Source organism: Sus scrofa, chromosome 16 (assembly GCF_000003025.6).
Source record: "Sus scrofa isolate TJ Tabasco breed Duroc chromosome 16, Sscrofa11.1, whole genome shotgun sequence".
Classification (NCBI taxonomy): domain Eukaryota; kingdom Metazoa; phylum Chordata; class Mammalia; order Artiodactyla; family Suidae; genus Sus; species Sus scrofa.
This window is the reverse complement of record NC_010458.4, coordinates 20,486,275-20,512,255: the sequence shown is the minus strand read 5'-3', so window position 1 is coordinate 20,512,255 and position 25,981 is coordinate 20,486,275. Positions and strand designations below refer to the sequence as shown.

Genomic DNA, 25,981 nt, shown 5'->3' with positions numbered 1-25,981 from the left:
TCGCTCCGCTTTCCCATCTCTATGGTCCCGGGGCTGGGCTCGGCAGTCCTCCAGCTCTAGGTGCCTCTTTCCGGTCTCTGTGGTACCGGATGCCAGACTCTCTAGGCTTTGTCTATCTCTGTGGTGACGGTGCTGACGGGGCTGGCGGGTCTGAAAAAGTGGCGGGAGCCGCTCCACTTCCTCCCCGGCTGCCAGGGAGCTGCGTCCCGACCCCAAAGGTGGGTTTGGGCGCTTGGCATATCGAGACTAGTAAACGGGTGCAGTCCCGCGGCGGGTTGGTGCGCCGCGTTGTCTGGGGCTTTTGGAGGATCCGAGGACCACCCCCACCCCTTGTCTGTTAGGGACGAGGTTGGCTGCGTGGACAGCTCAAAACCGACTCTTTGGTGATACGCAGCCTCATCTTGGCGTGGCGAAGCTGGCCCGAGTAGAATGATGTTGTTGTTGTTGGGTGTTTTCATCGTTCAGTTTTTCATGGTTACTGTCGTCTTACTGAAGACGAGGAAACCGTAGCTTAAAGAGATAATTTCCCCCAAAGTTAGACAGTTAAGTGGCAGAAGTGGGGTTCAATCCCTGGTCGGTCGAGTTCACCGTCCAGGCCTCTTCCACTTGGCTCAGCGCAGGTTGAGATCGCGGGCTTAGCCAGCATTGACGGGAGTTTGTCTGATCTCATCAGGTGTTCCGCGACCAGCGGGAGCAGGTGTTGGCATCAGGAGCCGCTCTCCGGGCGGAATGCGCAGTGAACCATGCCCCTCCTAACACAACAGATCCCAGATGAGAGTGATTACAGTTTAGTGGCCAGCCTCGACAACGTGAGGAATCTCTCCACTATCTTGAAGGCTATTCATTTCCGAGAACATGCCACCTGTTTCGCTACTAAAAATGGAATCAAGGTCACAGTGGAAAATGCAAAGTGTGTGCAAGCAAATGCTTTTATTCAGGTATGAAAGTAGTCACCTTTAAGCCTGGGACTTAGTGATATTCTTCACCCCAGACAATGAAGGTCTTAATTGATATCATTTAAGTTAAAGAGCAAAATATCATTACTTGAATTCTTTTTCTCTCCTGGTAACAAATTCTTCTGCAATCTTGTTTAACAGAGATAATGGTTAATAATAATAATAATGTCTAGAATATATTAAGCTAAACTATAGGCCGGGCACTCTTCTGAGCGTTTTATATGTTTAACTCATTTAATCCTCAGAGAATAGTCTTTGATGTAGGTTCTGTTATTATTCTCATTTTTACGTATGTGGAAACTGAGACACTGTTAAGTGATTTGTCAACAGTCCTACAGCTGGCAAGCAGCTGAATTGGGATAAGAACCCAGGACATTTGTTTCCATAGCATATGCCCTTTACCACTACCTCCCTATGATTAAAAAAAAAAAAAATCCCTTTTATTGGTTATAGTATAATCTACTCTTAAAAGTAATATTTGAATAGTTCAGATAGGATTTCAGATTTAGTTCAGAATTTTTTTGGAACACCTAAGTGCATGGTATGACCTTGGGTATAGAGGGATAAATAAGACATGGTTTCTGTCCTCAAAAGAAGCTGAAGACCAGTATCACTCGTGCATTGTCTGATTGACTAGTGTCTGAATAACCTTAGCCAAGTTTATGGGCACACAGAGAAGACAAGGGAGAGTCAGGTGGGGGATAGTTTAGCTCCTCGAAGCTAGATGAAGGACCTTTCATAAAGTTTTGCATGGGACCAAAATCATTCTTACACCTAATGAATCACAGTTGAAAAAGTTTAAGAGGTTTTTCTTGGTAATCAAAAATTATTTTCATGGTATTAGCACAATATTGTTATTTTAAAAACATATAAAGTGAAATTCAGAACCTTATATGAGTTTCATTCTTTAATATACGTATACATTTTCACTTTTTTTTTCCATAGGCTGGAATATTTCAAGAGTTTACAGTTCAAGAAGAGTCTGTTACTTTTCGAATTAATTTAACCGTCCTTTTAGACTGTTTATCTATTTTTGGATCAAGTCCTGTGCCAGGTGAACTATTTTATTATCATTATAACAACATAAAAACATTATACATAATGGTCAGAAAAATACAGGAGAAGTTATTAGAATATAAGTAATATAAACTTTACTTTAGAAAATTAATTACCAATTCATTTTTCATTTGTTACAATCATGGATTCTGATTTTTCACAATATTAATAGAAAGTATGCTTACAGTTCATTTCATACTTGGAAAAGCATTTACATTCATCTTTTTTTAATTTTTTAAATCTTTTTAGGGCCACACCCAAGGCATATGGAGGTTCCCAGGCTAGGGGTCGAATCAGAGCTGTAGCCGCCAGCCTACACCAGAGCCCCAGCAACTTGGGATCTGAGCCACGTCTGCAACCTACACCACAGCTCACAGCAACGCTGGATCCTTAACCCACTGAGCAGGCTAGGGATCGAATCTGTGTTGTCATGGATACTAGTCAGATTTGTTTCTGCTGAGCCACGACAGAACTCCACATTCATCTTTTTTTAATTTACAAAGCTTTTAGGATGTTAAATTGGAACTAATCAAAAGAAGATTTTGAACATATCTTAAATGTCTTTTTTTTTCGTTGAAGTATAGTTGACTTAAAATGTTGTGTTAATTTCTGCTATACAGCAAAGTGATTCAGTTACACATACATATACATTCTTTTTTATGTTCTTTTCTGTTATGGTTTATCACAGTTAAATATCTTCAACATTGTGAAATATGTTTTAATTGCTTATTTTTCCTAACTTGTCCAGAATTACCACGTTAGTGGTAGAGAAAAAGAGAAACCATTTCTCCTGACTCCCAGTTAACTGTGTTTGAAATGTTCTTTCTTTTCTTTAAACCCTGTTTATAAATTGTGTTTATTTCTTTAAATGCTGCTTTCCTTTAAAATATTTATATATATTTTAGGAATAGTGAATTTGGTTGCTATAGATATAAAAACTACAAGGAATCCCCAGAAGAATGATTTTATTTTGCAGGAAAGGGAAAATTCAGTAATGGTTCTCTAGGAAATATATTTTAATTGTACTGTCCCATTATTATTGGAATTGATTAAAAGTACACATTTTCTAATGCAGTGTTCCCCAACTGGTTTCCATAAAAGCACCTGCCTTCTCCCATTCCTCACTCTGATTGTCCATCCAGTGAGGGAGAGGAGCTAGCGTGTCCTGTCATGTTCCCGTTCCTCTCTTGTGGTTTGCAGAGGTAAAGCCCTAACCAACTTCAACCCAATTAGATCTTAACATGTAAGGAAATGTAAGATTATCTCCTAATAAAAAAGGTTGGAAGGATCCTTATCACAGTAAATACTCTGTGTATTATCTGTCATATCAAAGAAATGCATCATTGCGCAAAATGAAACTTTAAGAAAGCCATAGTCTACAGCATGGACCTGCTGTATAGCACAAGGAACTCTACCCAATATTCTGTGATAATTTATGTGGGAAAAGAATCTGAAAGACAGTGGATATATGTATACATGTATTAACTGAAACATTGCGTTGTAAAGCATAAATTATCACTTTAATTGTAAGTCAATTATACTTCAAAAAAACTTTAAAAAAAAAAAGGAAAAAAAAAACACAATAGCATAGCCTAGGAGTTCCCATTGTGGCTCAGTGGGTTAAGAATCCGACTGCAGTGGCTTGAGTTGCTGTGGAGGTATAGGTTCGATCCCTGGCCCAGCACCGTAGGTTAAAGGATATGGCGAAGGTCCCTGGCCTGGGAACTTCCATATGCTGCGGGAGCAGCCATTAAAAAAAAAAAAAAAATTATTCTACACCAATTATTACATGAAATACTGGGCCATATAGATCATAGAGATTCTCTTTCCTGAAGTTGTCTATGTAATCAACTAGCTATTTCTAAGGTGGTTTTTGGGCAGTGAATCAAAGAGTTACATTTTAGTGTGATTCCCAGTTTTCTTTTTTTTTTTTTTTTTTTTTTTTTTTTGTCTTTTTGCCTTTTCTAGGACCGCTCCTGTGGCATATGGAGGTTCCCAGGCTAGGGGTGGAATTGGAGCCGTAGCCACCAGCCTACACCAGAGCCATAGCAGTGCGGGATCCGAGCTGCATCTATGACCTTCACCACAGGTCACGGCAACACCAGATCATTTACCCACTGAGCAAGGCCAGGGATCGAACCCGCAACCTCATGGTTCCTAGTCAGATTCGTTAACCACTGCAACCACGACAGGAACTCCAAGATGTGATTCCTTCTTATAAAGAGATGCATACATACGTGCTAGAAACTGGGCAGGATAAAATATTTTTGCGTTTTATGTATCATTTGGGGAGAAGCTGAACCCAGAGCTATAAAACTAAGCCCAAAGTATGATTTATCTCATTGCAGGAACTTTAACTGCACTTCGGATGTGTTACCAAGGTTATGGCTACCCTTTGATGCTATTTCTGGAAGAAGGAGGAGTGGTGACAGTCTGTAAAATCAATACTCAAGAGCCTGAGGAGACTCTGGATTTTGACTTCTGCAGCACCAATGTTATTAATAAAATCATTCTGCAGTCAGAGGGGCTCCGTGAAGCATTTTCTGAATTGGATATGACGAGTGAGGTCCTACAGATCACCATGTCTCCCGATAAGCCTTATTTCAGGTACTTGATTAAGCAGTGTGGTTAATCTCCTTTACACCATCTCCCTGCTTACACATTTGCTTAGGTGCAGAACATTTATTATCCAGGATATTGGAATCTTCAGAACTTTAGAGAGCTTTTACTTTTTTTTTTTCTCTTTTTCCATCTTTTTAGGGCTACACCCACGGCATATGGAAGTTCCCAGGCTAGAGGCCAAATCGTAGCTGCGGGCCTATGCCACAGCCGCCACAACATGGGATCCAAGCCGTGTCTGCAGCCTATACCACAGCTCATAGCAAGGCGGGATCCTTAACCCCTGGAGCAAGGCCAGGGATTGAACATGCGTTCTCATGGGTTCATTACTGCTGAGCCACGACAGGAACTCTGAACTCGCTATTTACAACTTCATAGGTAGTGTTGGTTTCTAGAAGAGTAGCCCAGTCTCCTAGTTCATAAACCACTGGTCTTTCCATGTTATACTAGTAACTTGTAGGTAGGTTGCATCATGAAGAAAATTGGACTTAAACTTTTGGAAAAGGTGTTTGTGTTATATAGTATCTCTCTTTCAAGTTAGTATAGGATGAGAAAGGAAGTAGGTTTTTACTCTATACGGCTCATTCAGTAAGGATCCATTGATCACTAACTGTGTGCATATTTGCCTTATTAAGCACCACAGGAAGGAACAGCTTAAAGTCAAGATGAAGAGGATATGTGTGAAACAGCTTAGAGAGAAGAACATTACAGCCATTAAGTTCCAAAGTAATGTACATAGATCCGTAGGGAACGATTTCCTGAGAACTTAGGGAGGAATGGTCATGGTGAGCTTCCTCAGAGAGGGCAATTTTCAGCAGCAACACAGTGTCCACAACTATCAAGATGCTTCTCATATTTTTACCCAACAAATTATGAAATGGCAAAACTCTCTGCAGGATTAGAATCAATTTAGAGAATTTTAGTATTTCTTCCCTTTTGAAATATTTCAGAATATTAAAGAGAAAGGCGTTAAGTACATACAGTAGGAGAGATGTAATTTTTTTTTTTTTTTGTATCTACTTTAGAAAAACTGCAGGCCCTTCTTGTGGGTTAGACAGTTAAAAATTTGACGCAAGATTGGTTAAAATGTTAACCAGAATAGAAATTGATGCAGCCCTACTTAAGCAGTGATGTGAATGAAAGTTCCAGGCACTTAAGCAGAGTATTTCAGAAGCTCCCCATCTAAATGATCTCATTCAGCCTGGGCAACTAGATGGATCATGCTATCTTTCATCTCCCATGTGGGAAATTGTTTAGTGGTGGGGAAATGGAAGTTGAAATATTTTTTTCTAGCTATGTTAAACTTAAGGAGCCTATGACACTAGGGAGTAGTTGGACACACACATCCAAGCTCAGGAGATGCATCTCGACAGGAAATTTACATTTGGGAACCATCATCGTGGCTGGGCATGGATGACATAGCTCAAGGAAGGAAGTTGTGTTAGCAGAGAGAAAAGAGGCTCCTGGGGGACCCCAGCCCCTAGGTCTTCTCTTGCTATGCTCATAGAGAGCTCACTCATGTGTCAGCCCCACAGCAAATGAGCGGTGAGTTTCTGCAGACTAAACATACAAACATTCATTCACAAATTGTCTACACTGCTGATATTATCAAGCATAGAAAACCACAAGACAACCTGAGGGGCAGTCTGAGATACAGAAAAGCCCTAATTGCTTGGTGTGGCCGTCAAAAGTAACAGAACCCCAGGCTTGCAGCTGATGTGGATCAGGGCTGTCTGTTGCTCCTCAGCTCACCCCTGGATGTTATTTTTAAGCTAAGGATGAAGAAAAGACAGTATCAGAGTAGACTTAAGGCCATGAAACTGGGACAAACTTGCTGGATACCTTTTGTGACTTTTCCCAAACCCATTTATTAGTTGCCAGCTCTTCCCTACTCCTCTACTCTCCCCTACTCCCTATAGCATCCTACAGGCATCTTGTGTAATTGTTAAGTGTCTTGTCGGGAGGTCTTTACATACCTGTTTCACTCCCAGAGTGAGCTTCTTGAGGAAGTGTTTTCTTATTTGGATCCTAATGTGGCTTTTTGTTGCACCAACAGGCATCTTGTGTAATTGTTAAGTGTCTTGTCGGAAGGTCTTTACATACCTGTTTCACTCCCAGAGTGAGCTTCTTGAGGAAGTGTTTTCTTATTTGGATCCTAATGTGGCTTTTTGTTGCACCAAGGAATAAATGAGTTTCTCCTTTTCCACTCTAGGTTATCTACTTTTGGGAATGCGGGAAGCTCCCACCTTGACTATCCCAAAGATTCTGATTTGATGGAATCATTTCACTGTAATCAGACTCAGGTCAACAGGTCAGTTTTCGTTTTTTTGTTTTTCTGTTTTTTTTTGTTTTCCTCTTTGTCGGTTCTTAATACAGAGGTTGCCATCGGTGATGAAAGTCGGGTTAAATACCACATTTCTATTAAATAAATTTTTAAAAACTTTCAACGTGTTACTAAAAATGTAGCATTTTAAAAAATAAACAGATTGCTGGGTTTACTTGGGGATTTGGGGTTGTAATAATAGTGGGTGAAATTTTTAAAATGAAGAGAAAGTATTAGCAAATTGGACAAGTATTTGATTTTATTATTTGCTACTTGGTAGTTCTTGGCTAATTTTTGTCTTTTACTTTGGATTATGAACACTGCTTTAAGTGTGTCCAAATAACAGCATTTTATTTGCTCTCCTACAGATACAAAATATCTTTATTGAAACCCTCTACAAAGGCGCTAGTCCTGTCTTGTAAGGTATCTATTCGGACAGATAACCGAGGATTCCTCTCATTGCAGTATATGATTAGAAATGAAGATGGACAGATATGTTTTGTGGAATATTACTGCTGTCCCGACGAAGAAGTTCCTGAATCTGAGTCTTAAGTATGGCAGTTCACTGTGCCATTTATTTATGTACACATTCAGGGTAGGTCATGTTCTTGTTCTGAGTATAATACTCATGATTTCTTACTGGATCGTCTACGGGGAAGAAGCATGGAAAAGACAGGAGTAAAGTCCCTGTCCCTTAATAACTGCTGTATATTTGGTAAGTGATGTGTTCACGTAATCACAGAATATCCAGTACCAGACTAGCTTGTGGTTCTGTCTTTTGAATTTTGGGGAATCATTATGAGTCAAGATGAACACATTTTATGTTTTACTTTTTAAAGTAGGATAGTCCAAGAGTCTAAAACTTTAAAGTTTGATAAAGCCATATCTGAAATGTTCTAGTGGCATATGGGCATCGCTTACCAATTGGAATTCTGAAGAACCCGTTTTAAAGCAGTGGTTCTCAAAGTGCCACACCTAGGTCACCTGGAAACTTGTCAGCAACTCTGTGGGTGAGCCAGAAAAAAATCTGTAGTTTAAAAAGCTCCCCCACCCCCCAGGAGATTCTGATGCATGCTGAAGTTTTAGAACCACTGTTTTAAAAGATAATTTTTTTTAAAAATGGCAATTTAATTGCATTAAAGTGACTGCCTTATGATTTCTTCACAAATGTTCTGAAACTTAGGCATCTCCGAACAAGTCTGAATATATGATTTGTTTTTAAAGTGTACATTTTTGAGGACAACTATGAACAAGATATAAACAGTCTTCAGAGTTACAGATTTTCATCTTGTTCTGAAAGCTGTTTGGTATAGTAAGTACTTATTAGCTACCCTATATTTGCCTATAAGAGTTTCTCAACCAAACCAGGGTGTACAAAACCAGTTATTAAGTGATTTTACACTTTGAGCAGTTGTCAATGAAATAATTTTTGTCATATGTAGATATTATTTAATAAAGTATATTTACTGAAATTATCAAACTTGTTTTCTAGTAGAAAAAACATATAACTAAAATGACGTTTTTGGGAGTTCCTGTTGTGACTTAGTGGAAATGAATCTGATTAGTATCCACGAGGATGCGGGTTCGATCCCTGGCCTTGCTCAGTGGGTTAAGGATCCAGCGTTGCCATGAGCTGTGGTGTAGGTCGCAGATGCGGCCTGGATCCCGCATTGCAGCTACAACTCTGATTCAACCCCAAGCCTGGGAACCTCCGTATGCCTTGGGTGCAGTCCTAAAAAAAATTAATTAATTAATTTAATTCAATTTAATGAGGTTTCTGAACCACATGACAACAGCGCAGTGTCTCTCAGTGAGCACGTACTTCTGGCCTTTGGAGAGTTATTTCAGCAAAGAACTTCAGGGAAAAAAGCTCCTCTAGGACACTGTTGGGCACTGTTCCCAGGCCCGAGTATAGTTTGTACAGTCCCAGGTATCTAGCCTGGGATTAAGTACCCGAAAACTAATCATTCTCAAAGCAGTCTCAGGATGCCCAGCAGTTACTAAAGAAGTTGGAATTTTGTGAATAAAGTATAGTATATGTTGAAGAGGGACATGATTGAGTCTGATAAACTTCCAGATATTTTTTTGTCTAGATAAATGCCAAGAACAGAACAAATCTAAAGCATAATTATGAGAATATTTAATCAGTAAACATTTCAAGGACTGCAGTTTTCCTTTAAATTTAAAATAAGGCAGTTGTTTTTGGTTTTTGTTCATTGGTATGTCTAATGCTTAGAATAGTGCCTAGAATAAATACTGGTTAGATGGAAGAACCTCCATTTTGGGGTTATTGATCACTATGTAATTCCAGTTCTTTAATTCTGAATTTCTTTTGATCAAATGTATTTTTCAAAAGTTGAACCTATGAAGAATTTAAAATATCTATCAATTTAATGACGACATTTTTGCACATTTAAGACTGTTATTTTAACTGCACATAACTTGAGTTATTTAGAATTCAGAATGTAACAAATTTAATTCTTTCTAAGTCACCCTAACATTAAGGTGTGATTTAATAAAGAATTTTCTACACATGCGTGTTCTAGTTGATCTAGAAATTTACTAGTTTAACTTTGCTCAAGTTCCTAGGACAGACCACTGGGGGAGCGCTTTCTCAGGCAGAGCAGGATGCTTTGGTGACTGACAAGTTCAGTTCATGTCACATTTAGAAGACTATAATCTTATTTTTAAGGTTTACCTTTGCCTTTTTTTTTTTTTTTTTTGTCTTTTTGCTATTTCTTTGGCCGCCCCGCGGCATATGGAGATTCCCAGGCTAGGGTTGAATCGGAGCTGTAGCCACCGGCCTACGCCAGAGCCACAGCAACGCGGGATCCGAGCCGCGTCTGCAACCTACACCACAGCTCACGGCAACGCCGGATCGTTAACCCACTGAGCAAAGCCAGGGACCGAACCCGCAACCTCATGGTTCCTAGTCGGATTCGTCAACCACTGCGCCACGATGGGAACTCCTACCTTTGCCTTTTTGAAGTTTATCTCATATTCTTTCCAGTAAAAAATTGTGCTTACTATGAATAGGTAGGTTTTTAATTAGTTTATTCCCTGCTTGATGTTGATGTGCTTCCACCTAAAACTGATGAAATGATTCAAAATAATACAAATAAAATGATTTGTTAAGTTCTCTGTTCTAATAAAAATAAGTCTGGTCACACAATCATTTTTATAAGAAGCCACAGAATTTTTGGTGCTATCAAGTAGTTACAATTGCTGAAAGGGCAGCATGGGGCCTTTCCTACAGTTTAAGGTGAGGGAGTTTTCAGGACAGTACAAACTCCCTTTTCCCCTTCCCTGTTTTCACACTGCTGGCCTTGTCCCATCTGAAACAAAGTCTGTGGGGTCCTGTGGAATTGGGGATATTGTATGGCATTTTCTTTTTTCCCAGTTACGTATGAGTAGTGTTTTTATACATGTGTCATGTTACATGCGCCTCTGAAGCAGCTGGCAGCTCTAACATGGATTTCCTGCCCCAGCAGTCAACAGCTAGTTCTCTAAACAGAGATGCCACAGGCAGCCGTTAGAAGTGTTTTCTGGCTTCCATATCTCAGTCACCGCCAGAGATTTCGATAATCAGAATAAATGTTTGAAGTAAGTTTTCTTTTTGAAAAAATAGCTCGTTGATCAGTATAATGGTTAATAGTAGTGGCTCTCATTGGTAAAACTGGAAGTACTCAGGGTATATGAATTCAGGTATTCCTCACATGGAAAGGATATAAGATCTAGTAAGGCCTGTGGCTTGACCCTCTAAATGGTCTTACTTCCTGCCATTTTGTCTAGGGACTTCTGGTTGCTCGTTGCTCGTTGCTGACTGGATTAGGAAAATCCCATCTCTGGACTATTGTCAAGTTTGCCTTAAGTGGATCTTCCATGGAATGTGGTGGGTAAACTGCCAAAACAGAAGTAAGGCTTCCCTGAGCTTACAGAACAGTTTGCATAAATTTTTGCATGCTTGCTAATGAACGTTTTGTTAACATTTGTTATGTGGGAGAGTTTGAGCTGAGCTTGATTTTTTTTTTTCCCCCAACTCAGTATAGAGATTGGAAGAAAATAGCTAACCCTCATCTACCTCAAAAATTTCAGTGCCCAATAGCTAACTTAAAAGAATGTAGGCGTTCCCACTGTGGCACAGTGGGTTAAGGATACAGCATTGTCTCTGCAGCAGCACAGTTTCAACATAGGTGATAACTTTCTAGTCTGTCAAATATGAGGATATTAAAACTATAACTACTGTTCCTTATTACAACCACTTCATAAAACATTTTAAAATCAAAATCTCAGACAGTGGACAGTTAGCAGCTTTATACTGTCAATAAAGAAAAACTGGAAATGTTAAAAATAATTTCAAAGGAAACAAGGTTGTACCATAATATTTTATTTTACAATGCTATGGTTTTACTGATAGAAGTTTGTTTATAGATGTTAAGACTTTAGGGTCTTACAAAAAGTAAGTAAAATTAAGATTTTAGTGCCACCCAAAATGGAGTCTGAACGGCTACTTCTTTCTGATACTTTGTTTTTATCACAGTGGTTGTGAAAATCCACTTTCTACTGGATATGTGAAAATGGCAGCAACTCTTCTAAGGCTGCTTTAATTGATACAGAATATTCTGGGCAAGAACAGCAGTCCCATCTCCGGACACGGCTAAAATCTGCAGTGACAGACTAGGTGACCAGAGCAAGTCAGTGGAACAAAGGTGCCTTCAGCCAGGGCTGCAGCCTGAGACCTGGGTGCTGGGTGCCGAGCTTAGAGCATCCTGGGCATAAGCTGAGGGACAGCGGCAGCTGCCACGAGGAAGCCTGCCAGGCTGTGGACAAGCCGGTGGGTTACCTGGTATATATGTGTTTCTGCCATAGCAGAACACTGCTTACTACTAGACCTTGAGTACTGGCTGATTACTGGGTTTTACAGACTGAGCAAATGACTAAAATGAAAAAATACTTGCTTGAGCGAAGAGCCAAAATGTGTTCCCTAAGCACTGAGTGAGAGAGTGCTGTTAGAGGCACACTTGGATCCGTATAGGCACAGGAGTTTGAGCTCCATTAAACCAGCTCAGGTAACTAAGGAGCTATCCAAGGGGAAAAATGAAAGTCTTTCATGGTATAGACTCGAATCTGATTTCTCCTCTGTCTCTGGATACACACAGGAACATGATTCGAAATTGCCAATTTCCTAGATATACACTTGTTCCGGGCCTCAGGATTTATTTCACAATCTCCGTGAGCTTCCTTTCCTAAAACAAGCCTTTTTCACCCAGTGTGGCAGCGGCAGCGCAGAGGGATGGAAAGAGTAATCATCTGCAGCTCAGGAAGCCTGCTGTGTAATCACCAGGCCGACTCTAATCCGTTTCTCTTGCCCCGGTTTCTTCATGTATAAGAATCAAAATGGCCTTTCTGACTTGAACATTTTATGACTTCAGTAAACCGAATCAGGCCAGAGTTTCACAAGAGCAAACATTTCCTCGCAAAGCAGTTTCAGTGACTTCAAATGGGTTTTGACTAAAGATACGTACAAATAGTGTACTTAAAATGGTCACCAATAAATTACTTAGGCATTGCAGAGTTTTGCTTTTTTTTTTTTTTTTTAAGTCAGAACAGAAAAGAATGAAATTAGAGTTAGAAAAAGGGAAATGAAAGATACAGTGGGAATCCCAGTGAAGTGAGAAACAAAGCATGCGTCTGATTTTTCCCCCCAAGTTACAGGATCCTGGTTTCTTAGGGCTCTTGGGTATTTTACCTGTAATGCTGCTGCTAAGTGGACCTTTTTTCCCCCAGAGTCCTTGGTTCTGTTTTTGATCTGCCACTGCTATCAGTGTTGATAAATATATTTTGTGGTCCAGGATTTTTGTTATCAACAAGGGAGGCTTTATTGTTGGTTATCTTGTACAGAGGTTTTCTCTTTACTAATAACAGAAGACCTAGAGGAAAGGAGAAAACCATTTGTGTATTTTTCTTGGTTCTTGCCTTCTCTTCCTCCTTCCAGCACCAATCACTGCCTTATTGAGCTGAACTCAGTCTGAGGCAACTATTTCACCATGTGACCACCCCCACAAAAGACCGACTCTTCTAATAGACTTTGAAAATGTACTGGAGTCTTGGGCTTTCTCCCTAAGGAGCAGGGGACAGTTCCCTTGATTCAGATGGCAAGCCAAGGATATCTAAGATACCTGGATTGCTTTTAATCGCAGATTAAAAAAAAATTATCTAGTTTAGGGCCTTTTATATTGTTCATGATTTTCGGGTGATTTCTTCTCCTGAGCAGAGAGATTCTACCCCAGCACTATAAGTGCTAAAAAGAGGATCTGTCATCCCTGTTTCCAGCCAGTATGTTTCCATACTGGGCAGTAGTTAGAAGTAATCCGTTCCAAAAGACTGTGATCCAGAAACCCGATTTCTATTAAGTGTTCTTTAGTTGCCTTCTGTTTAGACCTCAAGCATACAACGTGTGGTTTTCATAGCCCCTGTTTGTCTTAAAAAGCATTTATTCCACAGAAATATGAGATGCAAATTTTTATGAGCAACTTAAGGTTTTTTTATATGCAAGTCCCACTAAAGACTGATTTATTCTGTCTACTACTGGACCGTATAAAATATAGAAAGCTAAATGACACTCTAACTTCCTTGTCAGTAAACCAAAAGATAATGTGACTCCAAATGTGAAGAAGAAATAGGCACAAATTGAGTGAATTTCCCAGGGGCCTCATAAAATTAGGGGTGAACAAAGATCTGAGAGGGATCCCTGCTAAGGACACCAACTAGAAATCAGCCTTGGGCCTACTGCTCTCCCACCACAAGGTGGCAGGATTCCCCTTGCCTGAAATCATCAGGTCACTGAAATGACACTGACTTCCATCATGTAGAGATCATCTTTGCATTTAAGTAATTGTATCAGACTGTCTTGTCTATGACTTTATCTGTTTCCAGGAGCTAAACTCTAGTTCACTTTAGGGAATGTTAACCAGCGAAATGTTTTCCACACCAGCTTGGTGGCAGTTTTTCATAGTTTCTAACCCTATCTCATTTTCCTTCATTGCCAGTCGAGTAGCTAGAAGGTAATAAAGTCAAAGCCCAGTTTCATTAAATAGAAAAATAGCTACTATTTATTATAATAATCACTTTACGTACATTATCTCATGTTCACAGCAACACTAACAGATAGGTACTATTCTTATCTCCATCCTACTGATAAGAAAACCAGGATTACATGTAGCCAGAGAGTGGTGGTTCTGGGGTTTGAATCCAGGCTTGTCTGTCCCCAGACTTAGAACTCTTTTCTTCTCTTTGTCTTTTTTAGAGCCACACCTGTGGCATATGGAAGTTCCCAGGCTAGGGGCTGAATCGAAGCTGCAGCTACTGGCCTACACCACAGCCACAGCAATGTGGGATCTGAGCCACATGTGCAGCCTACATCACAGCTCACGGCAATGCTGAATCCTTAATATACTGAGCAAAGCCAGGAATCAAACCCACATCCTCATGGATACTAGTCAGGTTCCTAACCTACTGAGCCAAATAGGAACACCCATACTTGGAGCTCTTAGCCACCATGAATCATAAAGAAAAATTAGTTCATAGGAATGTGTTAAAATTATGTTTCTATGATCAGATAAAATAGTTCATTGGTGAGATAGGCATTGTTCATAAAGAATTTATTATATCCTAAAGTGGGGCCCAAATTCTTTACCAAACTACAAAAATATTCTTGTGCCCTCAGTTCAAGCATGTGCTTTAAAACCAAACCAAACCTAAGATGTTTCCTTTTTGGTTCTAAATAAGGTTTTGTTTGCCAAAATTTAAATCAGCATTTCAGAAAGAATTCAGGTGTATTCAGGTGTATATAAATATGGGGGGCTTTAAAAAATTAATTTATTCCCAACATGCCAATAGGGAAGTTTAGTATGTAAAAAATTCTGAGAAGTCTTTTGGGAAATGAACCCATGTCACTTTGTTTAATCCAGTTTGGTTTTTTCCCTACACTGATTTCTGCCATGAAGCCTTTCTCCTCCTTCCACCCCTTGGAATCAGCATTCCCGGCAACACCCTTTAGGCACTTCTGCCCTGTACAGCAGCCATGAAGAACCTGCCATTCCTTCCAAGTGCCGCCCTCCATCATGCCTCTGTGCTTCTGCAGAGAGAGTATCTTCTCCACCTGGATGAGCTGTTGCTCGCCCTAGAAGAAACAACTCAAATGCAACCCTCTCTGTGAAGCCTTCCCCAGCATCCCTAGACTGCCTCTCCTTGCTGCTCTTAGCGCCCCGAGATTCCACTACAGAATCTATGTGGCACATTTTCACTATTTTCCATGTTTGTCTCTCACTCTAGATCGTTACCTCCTCAACAGTAATGGCCATGTTTTTTGATACTATTTTCTTACCACCCGCACCTAGTGAGTTAGAGCTCACTAGATAAATGCGTCGAAGGAATGTTGATGAGGAAGGCGAGGCTCAGCATGTTTAAGGAATTTAAGGGCACAGGGCTCTCTCACCACAGAGTTGGAACTCAGTCACACGGGAGGTGCCTTGACTAAAGTATACTACTCTTTTTTTACTGTACTTAGCAAACTCATGGCGGAAGTTTAGCTGTTCCCCAGCTATAGTGCATGGCAAACAATACTAATAAATCAAGCTCCATCAGACCCAGCCTTTTGCTCTGGAACTTCAAGCATCTCTCCAGGAAACCATTCCCAGTGGGCCCGTGAGGTGAAACGCACTTGCTCTCCATGCTGTAACTCCTAATCAGTCCGTTTTTGTGGGCATGGCAGAGTGGCTGTTAGTTGTCCATCTCCCCCACTGCTCTGCTAAAGCCAGGGTACCCTGAGCTGGCTCTCTGTGACTTAGTAGCCTCTGTCCCCCTTCAGGGAGACCTAGGGGTGGGGTGCTCACACTCCTCAATTTTCACTTCCCCATCTGTCCCAATGCCACTAGCTATTCCTAAAATCTTAACTTGGAAAAGCTGCTGCCCCTTGACACCTGGATGTTAGAACAGATTTGCTCCCTACCCATTCATATACCAAGGTTTGGCCAAATGTTTTCTCCTTTAATTTTTTAGAGGCAGTGTTAGAATACGTACAAATGATAGGAAAAGAATAAGAATGCAGCAGCCTGGAAACAATCTAGCTTACAGAGCATAAATTACATCACTAAGGTCTTGCCTGACTGGTTCTTCGTCTGACACAAAATTTACCGAGCGTGTCACCTGTTCTCCCACTTAATGCAGTTCTCTCTGGAAATAATCACCCCAGATCCTCCTTTTTCACCTTACTTTTCTTTGGTGTTTTCTCCCTAGTTCTTCAGCCGAGAAAGGGCCATATTGGTTCACATGACCAAGAAGACAGATCCCTAATAGGTTAATGGGCATTAAGGCACCTTCCCTCTCCCCCCACCCCCGTAAAGAGAAAAAGACGGTTTTCCCCGCTCCTCTTGTCTTCTACAGCTTAAGAGACATCAAAAGTTACACCAAAATAACTTCAGCATGCAGCTGTCCTAGAGCTGTCTACAAAGGACAAAGATGAAGTTAATGCTCTGTGCCTCTGTACTTCCTAGTGAGTCTGAATGACTAGCTAGAACTACAAAAATAGCTAATATTTATTATTTCCCATATACCAGATGGCCATGCTAAGTCCTTCACTCTATCTCTCCATATTACAGGTCCTATTCTAATCCTCATTAGAGAAAACTGAGGCTTAGGATAACTTGTCTTAATGGCACATAGGAAGTAGAGGAGCCTGGGTTCAAACCCGAATCTGTCTGACTCTAAAGTCCATGACCTTGACTACTGTACTCTAACATTTAGGACTGTCCAGTCATGGAAGGGGCCACCCTGACAGGTAACGAGTGAGTTCCTGTTTTGGGGAGGTGTTTCATCAGGCACAGACAAACAGTAATCTTAAAAATCTGCTCTAGCAGTACAGCCTGCTTGGATGTCGGTGATGATTTTCTGCTTGTCTGTATTGGCTTACTCATCATTCCCATCATCATCTCTAATTAGCCCACACTCTGTGTCAGGTATCCTTCTGAGCTTTCTTTACATTCATTTACTCACAACAACCTGATGAAGTAGGTATGTGAGGAAATTGAGAACATGACTCATGACAAGTTCAAGCAGCTAATAACAGATTATAACTCGGGCATCTGGCTCTAATCCATTCTCTTAGCACCACACTAGACTGTCTCAACATTTGACATGTATTCAATAACCTTTAATTTTTTTTTGTTATTAGATATGTAATACATATTTGTTGTTTTAAAAAGTCATATAACAAATTGAAAGCCCCAGCATTCCATGTCCCAGAGATTACCATTACCCTCATTAATTACATATTTGCATCTATTTATGGGTTATACTATAATACTAAAATCTATTTTTGTGTGTGTTTTTACCTCTAACAGTATATTTGGGCTACTTTTCCATAACTCTTCAAAGCTCTATTTCATGCTTTTGAATGACCATATCATATGGTTATAAACATGGACCTGATTATATGGCCCATTAACATGTACTAGTTTTTCCACTGGTGGACACTGAGTGTTTCCTACTCAAAAAAAGAAAAACCGACATGGAATACATACATATGTGTGTACATATATATGTACATGTGTATAGATATTAAAAAAGAGCTGGGCATATGTGGATATATGTATCAACCACCAGTTCCATCAGCGGGATACTGAGAGCGCTGATCTCCCCATACCTCCCCTGACAGCTGGGTTTATATGACCTGTATTTTTCGTTTCCACAAATACAGTAGGGTGAAAATGGTATTTCATTTTGTGAATGTGTTACTACTGTATGAGAATGGAAATCATCCTGTTTGGTGTTAACTGACATTTGCATTCCCTCCTCTTTGCACTGTCCCTTCATGTCTTTTGTGACAATGGCAACGACCACTCCCTTGTCTGAAACGTTCTCCTCCTATGAGTTCCTTTCTGGTTTTTTTCCTTACTCTCCTCATTCTCTAAAACCTCTTCCTGAGTCTCCTTCCCAGTTCCTCCTTCTGCATGACCCTATATAATACAGTCATCGTAATTACGATAGGGAATGTCATCCTGAGGAGGATGGGGCAGCGGGGACGCGAAAGAGCAGGTCCCCAACTTCTTCATCAGGAGGACAGGAGAGAAGGTCAAAAGGGATGAATCGAGAAACGTGTACATGTGTATGTGGGGAAGACCAGAAACAATGGCTAAAGTGATGCCTTCTGGGGGGGGGGAGAAGGAGGTGGGCAGGACTGTCATTTTGCATTATAATAAGTTTCTATGACTATCTGGTTTCTAAAGTTATATTTTCCTTTGGTAAAATAAAAAATTAACTAGAAGAAGAAAAAACATTTCACAGAAGCTTACTATGTACCATACATTAAGTAAAGCCCTTAAAATAGAGTGCTCTTATCATTTGCATTTCTCTAGATGAAGAAAGGAAGAGACGGGAAGTCTCACTGTAAGTGGGAAAGCTCACATTTGAGCACTCTCTGTTTTGATTCAAAAACACCACACATGTTCTCTCCAAAATAAGTGTAAATGTCCTCCAAAGTTCCTTCCTAAGTTTTCTCACTTCACATACACATAATCCATGAGTTTCTTACCCATTCCTTTAACTTCTGATGTACCTTGAATCTCTGGTCCTCACAGCCTATTAGACATTGCCAAGCAGATGTATTGTGGGTACCTCAAATATAAGACATCCAAAACAGAAATTTCTTCCTCAGACCCCTCAGCCATCCTTCCAGATGACCTCCTCTTGCCAATACTTTGTCATTCAGTGGCACTGCCATTTATCCAATTGCTCAAGCTAGAAACTCCAAAGCCACCTTTGACCCCTGCCTCCATTACGGCTCACATCTATTGGTTCAAGGTCTTACCTCCAAATTGTTCTCAACCCATCATCTCCATGCTCCTTCTACCATGGTTTTAGATACTTAAGGTTCTCAACACCTCTCTGTTGGACTATTGTATCTGCCTCATAACTGGTCTCCTGACTTCTGCGATCTCCCAAGGTCTCATCCATCCTTCCCATGGCTGACAGTTAATGTCCTAAAGCCAGGAACTGATCATGTCACATCCTGCTCAAAACTCTTTTTTACCTTCTGTCTACAGAATAAATTCTAAGCTCATTAGCACAGCACATAAAATATTCCACAATCCGACCCCAGTTTAGCTTTCGAAGCTCATCTCCAGCATATTCTTACTCATAGACCTTCAACTACAACAACTCAAAGCCACTTGTTTTTCCTCGGAACTCTCAAGTCTCTCTGTGCCATCATGCTGCTGTTTGTGCTCCTTGAAATGCCCTCCTCTGGCTTTTCTACCTGTTGAGATGTTACTTTTCTTTGAAGACTCAGGCCCCTGCCCACAATGCACACACAGTCACTATCCACATTCCAGCCTCACAGTGTATTACTTGTCCTCTCTGTTTACATTTCTGTGAAAGCTTTGCTACAGACTGACTTGGAATCTGGTCATGGGTGTCTATTTTCCTAAAGGAAAACATCTTCATATTTCTAGAGCTTTGAGGGAGTTTATATGTAAATGATTAAAACTGAAGGCCATTTGTGATTTAGGTAAAAAGTCAGACCAATCTCAGAGTTTACTTCCAAATCTGAGATTTTCCATGCCTTTTCTTTACACTAAATTCTTATTTGAGGCCCTTGCAACAACATCCAACCTTGGAATTAACTCCTATTTCAAGGGGCCAGTTCTGCTTTCACTTCTTTGCAGAGGCTTCAGAAGCCAAGAAATTGGGCTCCTGGCAATGAAAGTCCAGTGAGAGTTGTCACTGCGTTTCCGGAGGGGGGTGGAAAGCACAAGAGCACATCGGAAAACTAGCAGAGTCCAGGACATCTGGGAGTGATTATTCCAGTGAGATGCTCAATCAAAGACAATAATTCCTGCACTGGGGGTTTGGGGGTTTTTTGGGGAGGGTTGTTTTTTGTTTGTTTGGTGGGTTTTTTTGCAGAGAGGGGGGACATCCAGGCTTTGGCAGCCACTCCTATGGCTTTGCTCAGCAGTTCTTAAGGAATGAGACATGGGCTTGTTTCAGGGAAAGGAAACTAACTCAACTTCTCACTGACTCAACTTCTGCTACAGCAGAGTCCTTCCAAAGACTCTTTTTTTCCCCAACCATATAGTTTGGTAGGTCTAGGTCTCACTGTCATTTACAGAAAGTAGAGTTAGTCTCTAAGAACCAAAAGAAATTCATACTACCTGGGGTCTGAATTGGGTTATACAAGGCCTCTTAATTTAGGAATGAGGAACAGTAAGAGACCTGAGGGAAAAGCAACCTCAAGCTACCGAGGAAATGCATTCACTCCAGCTATTCTGAAGTTTCTCTTTTTAAACACAAGCTGAGTAGACCTTTTGTCCCAGTTTTGAGGAAACATGCATTTCTGGTCTGAAATTAAATCTTTTAGTTTATTATTACCTTCAGAGTACAAAATGTACTTTAGATATGTTCAAAGACTCAAATTCTTAGTCTCAAATGTACAAACATAATGTCATACTGCCTAACAATTACCCCGATTTCCAAATATTCTGACCCATTGCCCTGGAAACAGAAGGCCATGTACTACAGAAGAATGGAGAGGGAAGGGTGTTTTTCTAACATTTACTGAGCACATACTCTGTCAGGCGCTGCCCTATACATGTTATATATGTTATTTTATTTAAAATGTACAACTCTTTAGGAGATATATATATATATATATTCTGTATTTTAGTGATGGACAAACCGAGGCTCAGAGGTTCAGTGATTTTCCCAAGGTCACATACTTAGTAAGTGTCAGAAGCAGGTTAAGTTGACAGGGCTGACTCCAGTAATATATATTCTTTGCCTATCACTCAGTGTGAAATAGTAATAGGGTGATAGAAGCTTCTTACAAAACATTCTGACCTATTCTCTACAGCATCTCAGAAAGATAATTCTTATTATTTTACTCTTATGCCAACATTCATTGACTACTTAAGACCTGTCAGGCCCTGATTTAAGTGCTGTATTATTATTTGATCTCATGAGTTTTCAGAAAATCCACTTTTTGATGAATAAATAGAGGCTGAGAGAGGTTAAGTCACTTCGCCTGGGTCAGAGAGTTGAGGATAACAGCCGGATATAAAATCCAGACAGTCTGCCTTCAGAGAGCAAGCTCCATTGCCTACAGAGAGCAGATTCAAATTCCAGCTCTACCTCCCCCTGGGTAATTTAACTTGAACATATTCGTTCTCAGTTTCCCTTGTGTAAAATGAGGCTCTGGAGGTGGACCTGCTGAACAGGTGTCCCCAAATGTATTCTCAAACTCCTTAAAGTCAGAATCCCTATTATATAGAGAAAGGCAGTGCATATTTTGAAATAAGACAGATCTCGGTTCGAGTCTAATCACACTTATCAGCTAGATGATTTTAAATAAGATATTCAAACTTTCTGAGCCTCATTTTCATCACCTGCCCAGGAAAGATAAAAACACCTACACAACAGGGTTATTTATAAATCAGAAATAAATAGTATATGTATTTTACAATGCCAGGGAATTGGAAGGAGTTCTACATTATAGTTGCTATTAATTTTGCTATGGCTACTGACTAAGGAAATATACTTTTAAATACACCAGCAGGCAGGAGGCAAAGCTCCCCATAGACCCTCCTGCTGTGGGCATCACTGAGAGACGCTAGAGAAGTGCTCTCCTGGATAAGGTGAAACAGGAGACAGTCTTCCACTCGGCCTCTTTTAGGTGTGGCTCTGACTGAGGTAGGTGGGGACAAGGACGGGCTAAATGTATTCTCTATGCCCATCTTGTACCCCACCTGCCCAGCCCAGTGAGAAAGTTCCACTTGTGAGCCACCTCCAGTGAAATGCAATCAGGGTCCTAACTCTCACGCCATAATGATGCCTGCCGTCTTTGTTAGAGGGCTCTAGGAGGAGGCACATGGCCTTTAGATCACACATGCTTGAGTCCAAACCTCTAAGACTTAAGTGAATTCAGGCATGTTCCTTTACAGAATAGTAGGCTCCCTTCTGTCAAATGAAAACTAGCATGTAGGGTATTTGTGAGGATTAAAAACTTTATGAATAGGACCCAGCTCAGTTTTACGAGGTCAGTATATATTCAACAAAAGAACACTGTAGGATAAACATTATTCTGAGATGAGCAAACAGCAATGATATGCCAAGAATAAAGAAAGGAGCAGGTCTGTACCAAACACTCTCTTGGCTGAAATACAAAACATTTTTAAAAACAAATCTGCAGAGATTCTTTATTATTAACTTTGGAGACAACAATTTCCCTCTCAAACTTTCCTTATGTTTAGGGACTTTGATTTTACATTCAGCAAGAAAAATAAGTTTAATATATTCACTTACATTGTTATCAGCCATATTGTATCTATTATAAGCTGTTAGCTGAGACACTGTCTTGCAGAATTTGGTTATAAATGCTCAGCATTGAAAGAGATATCAGTACTAAATATTGTTGCAGCAAACCCCTATCACACTGGGTTCTGAGAGAGTACTTGAAATTAACTAGATACAGTAAAGGATTTGGCCAAATCCACAGTATAGGTTGGCATTCTGCCTTACTAGCAAGAATAAGAGAGGTGAATCACCACTAAATGAATAAACCAGGGAGTGACCATCTATCTTATGTCCACACTGAAGACCTGGTTGATGGCCAGGGTCAGAACTCACCTCTGCCTTAGGGAAAGGAGAGTTTTGTATTTCGGCTTTCACTGTGCTCATTTCCATATATAAGGATTCGAATCATCAGGCACTGTAGCAGAGGTGAGAAACATAAGAGATTAAAAAGAATCAGATCTCAAGCATCTTAATTATAAACCAGACTCAGGAGATCACCCGTGGAACTGAGATGTCACAAGTTTACATTTTAATTCTCTACCAAGGAGGAAGGAGTCTGAATTGAAGGCCCTGTCTCCTTCCGGCTGTATGTGAATCATTCAATTTTGCTGAAGTTTCCACTACCATATGTGGCTGTGGATGACCAAAGTAACAGGGCTGAGAATTGACAGAATGCTTATCTAAAACCGGGCTACAACAGTGGTCTCCATCAGGATTTTCCAAACAGCTTTAACCAAATAGATGGCTATAAATGAAACTAGTGTCCCAAATTTGCATTACATTCTCACACTGATCACTTCTCACACTGAAAACTCTTAGGCAGTTTTCTATTTTAAATTTTACCTATCTATCTATCATCTATCTATCTATCTATCTATCTATCTATCTATCTATCTATCTATCTATCTAATGGCCCCACTCACAGCATATGGAAGTTCCCAGGCCAGAGACTGAATCTGAGCAGCAGCCTTGTTGGATCCTTTAACCCACCGTGCTGGGCTGGGGATTGAACCCTCAACTCAAGCTGCCGCAGTCAGATTTTTAACCCACTGCACCACAGCAGGAATGCCTCCACTTTAAATTTTATTGCTGATCTCTCTATCTAATCAAAATGGAATTATAGACATGATTTACCCTCTCACCTGAAACAACCCCCAAAAAGAAAAGGTAGACAAAATATATCTGAAATGATCTTCACGACACTGAACATTAGGCAACGAAGGACAGTGTTCTCTGAGAAAGGGAAAACAAGTGAAATAAACCCCATGATCATCCCAGATTACTGCTTTGAGAGCATCTCCAGGCTGTGATGCAGGGAAGGGGAGCTTCCTGCTTTGAGGATATGGAGCTGAGAGTCTCAGAAGACTCTCAAGGCAGAGTAGCAGAGAGGATACGGCTGCACAGAAAAAGAACAAGAATATATATATTTGTGCACCCGCTTCAAGTACAGTTGGCCCTTAGTATGGGAACCTTCAGATACAGAGGGCCAACTATATTATAACATTTATACTAGGGACTGGAGCATCTACAGATTTTGGTTTTGGCAGAGGGCAGGGGAAGGGCGGGGATCCTAGAACCAATCCCCTGGCAGGTACCAAAGGATGACTGTATTCACCGGAGTCCTGACTAACATAAACATGTGCAAAAACTGTCCAAGGCTTGAGAATAAAATCATCTGAAGGTACTGAAGGAAACTGTGTCCAATACTTATACAGGGCCAGGTAAAGTGTCCAATACTTATACAGGGCCAGGTAAAGTTCCCACCAGCCAAACTGGAAAGCCTCATTGTTGTGGAGCTTTGGGTGGAGGACTCACAGGTACTGAGACTTTTGCTTCAGTAAGGGAGGATAATTAGCCCTCAACTTAATGTAGCCCTAGTCCCATCTAACATATCTTAAAAGCAAGACCTAAGAGGACCAAACTCTAATTTAACTGAGTTCCAGAACAAAGTTCAAGAATACTGGGAGTTCTCATCATAGCGCAGCAGAAATGAATCCAACTAGGAACCATGAGGTTGCAGGTTCGATCCCTGGCCTTGTTCAGTGGGTTAAGGATCCTGCATTGCTGTGAGCTGTGGTATAGGTCGCAGACACGGCTCAGATCTGGGGTTGCTGTAACTCTGGCGTAGGCCAGCAGCTGTAGCTCTGATTAGACCCCTAGCCTGGGAACCTCCATGTGCTGTGGGTGTGGCCCTAAAAAAAAAAAGACAAAAAAGGCAAAAAAAAAAAAAAAAAAAAAGTACTTACAGGAATGCAAAAATATCCAATGCCAAATAAGGTAAAATACACAATGTCTGGCATCCAAACAAAGATTACAGAGCATACAAAGAGAAACATGTGATCCATAATCAGAAAAACCTATCAATAAAAAACAATCCAGAACTAACACATGTTAGAATTAACAGAGAAGTATATTAAAATGGTTAATGGAACTTTATTTCATGTATTTAAAGAAGTTAAGTAGGGACATGGAAAATAGTATTTTTTAAGAACTCAAACTTCTGGAAATTGAAAATTACAGTGTCTGATAGGGAAAATACCCTGGATGGGATTAATAACATATTCAACACTGGAAAAGAAAAATGAGTATACTAACAGCAACAGGAACTAACCATGAAGAAAAATCACAGATTATCTCAATAGGTTCAGAAAAAGAATTTTATAATATCCAACCTCCAATTTTATAAAATCCAACATCCTTTTGTGGTTTCAAAGTAAAACAAAATAAAGCAAAACAAAAAAACAACCTCTCAGCAAACCAGGAGTAGAAGGGAACTTCCTCAACCTGATAAGGGATATCTGTGAAAAAATCTATAGCTAATATCAAACCAAATTATGAAAGACTAAATTCTTTCCCCCTAAAATCAGAAATTAGACAAGGATACCTGTTCTCACCACTTCTATCCAACACTGTACTAGATGTTATAGCCAGTGCCATAAAGCAAGAAAATGAAATAAAATGTATCTGAATTGGAATGGAAGAAGTAAAACTTTTTCACAGATGTCATAATAATGTAGAAAATATGATGGAATTTACAAAACAGCTACTAGAACTAACAAGTGAGTTTAACAAAGTCATGGGATACCAGATTATTATATTTAAAAATCAGCTGGGTTTCTATATACTAGCAACAATCAAACTGAAATTCAAAAATGATACATTTACAATAGTATGAAAAATATTAAATACTTACAGATAAATCTAAGAAAAGATATCCAAGACCTGCACATTGAAAATTACAAAATATTACTGGAAAAAACTAAAGAACTACACAAAGGGCGTGACACAATGTGTTTATGAGTGAGAAGATTCAATATTGTTAAGATGTCATTTCTCCCCAAACTGATCTGTACCATTCAATGCAATTTCAATAAAAATTCCAGTAGGGTTTTTTTTTGTAGAAGTTGATATGGTGATTCTACAATTTCTATGGAAATGTTAAGAACCTAAAATACTCAGAACAATTTTGAAAAACAAAGGACAAATGAGTTCAAGGCTTGTTTTAAAGCCACAATAATCAATACGTTGTGCTACTGGCATAAAGATAAACAAATAGATCAACAGAAGAGAATGGAGTTCAGAAATAATCCCACATACACACACATACACAAACTGATTTTGACAAAGGTGCAAAAATAATTCAGTAGAGGAAGGATTTTTTCCTAATAAAAGTAGTGCTGGA

General features: G+C 40.0%; 2 protein-coding genes and 1 long non-coding RNA gene across 6 annotated transcripts in view; 1 reads left to right on the top strand and 2 right to left on the bottom strand.

Annotated features, from left to right (window-relative positions):
* On the top strand, positions 58-20,405 carry RAD1 (RAD1 checkpoint DNA exonuclease). Of its 4 annotated transcripts, none has more exons than XR_308376.3 (8): positions 84-218; positions 674-938; positions 1,902-2,010; positions 4,361-4,619; positions 6,844-6,942; positions 7,323-7,549; positions 10,747-10,846; positions 14,961-20,405. XR_308376.3 is itself a non-coding variant. In XM_003133878.4 (7 exons), exons 2-6 carry the CDS (start codon positions 744-746, stop codon positions 7,504-7,506), a joined length of 846 nt encoding a protein of 281 aa, XP_003133926.1. In that variant the 5' UTR covers positions 84-218; positions 674-743; the 3' UTR covers positions 7,507-7,549; positions 10,747-16,540. The 4 variants fall into 4 exon arrangements, 2 of the variants coding, with proteins under 2 accessions (XP_013840189.1, XP_003133926.1); XR_002339523.1 differs by having other exon boundaries at positions 12,114-16,540; XM_003133878.4 differs by having other exon boundaries at positions 10,747-16,540.
* LOC110257217 lies at positions 8,070-13,002 on the bottom strand. Its single transcript, XR_002339524.1, has 2 exons — positions 9,928-13,002; positions 8,070-9,652 (listed from the first exon to the last, which is right to left on the bottom strand). It is a non-coding gene; the product is annotated as an uncharacterized LOC110257217 (long non-coding RNA).
* The window catches only part of TTC23L (tetratricopeptide repeat domain 23 like), a 50,317-nt gene continuing 45,022 nt past the window's right edge, over positions 20,687-25,981 (bottom strand). The window contains 1 exon segment of the mRNA XM_021076626.1: positions 20,687-22,714. Coding sequence (XP_020932285.1) covers positions 22,640-22,714 — 75 coding nt within the window. The 3' untranslated portion in view covers positions 20,687-22,639.

Coding starts and splice junctions, on each gene's coding strand:
- RAD1 (XM_003133878.4), top strand. CDS start 744: ATGCCCCTCCTAACACAACAGATCCCAGATGAGAGTGATTACAGTTTA. Junction 4,620..6,843: donor CCCGATAAGCCTTATTTCAG/GTACTTGATTAA, acceptor TTTCCACTCTAG/GTTATCTACTTTTGGGAATG. Junction 6,943..7,322: donor AATCAGACTCAGGTCAACAG/GTCAGTTTTCGT, acceptor GCTCTCCTACAG/ATACAAAATATCTTTATTGA.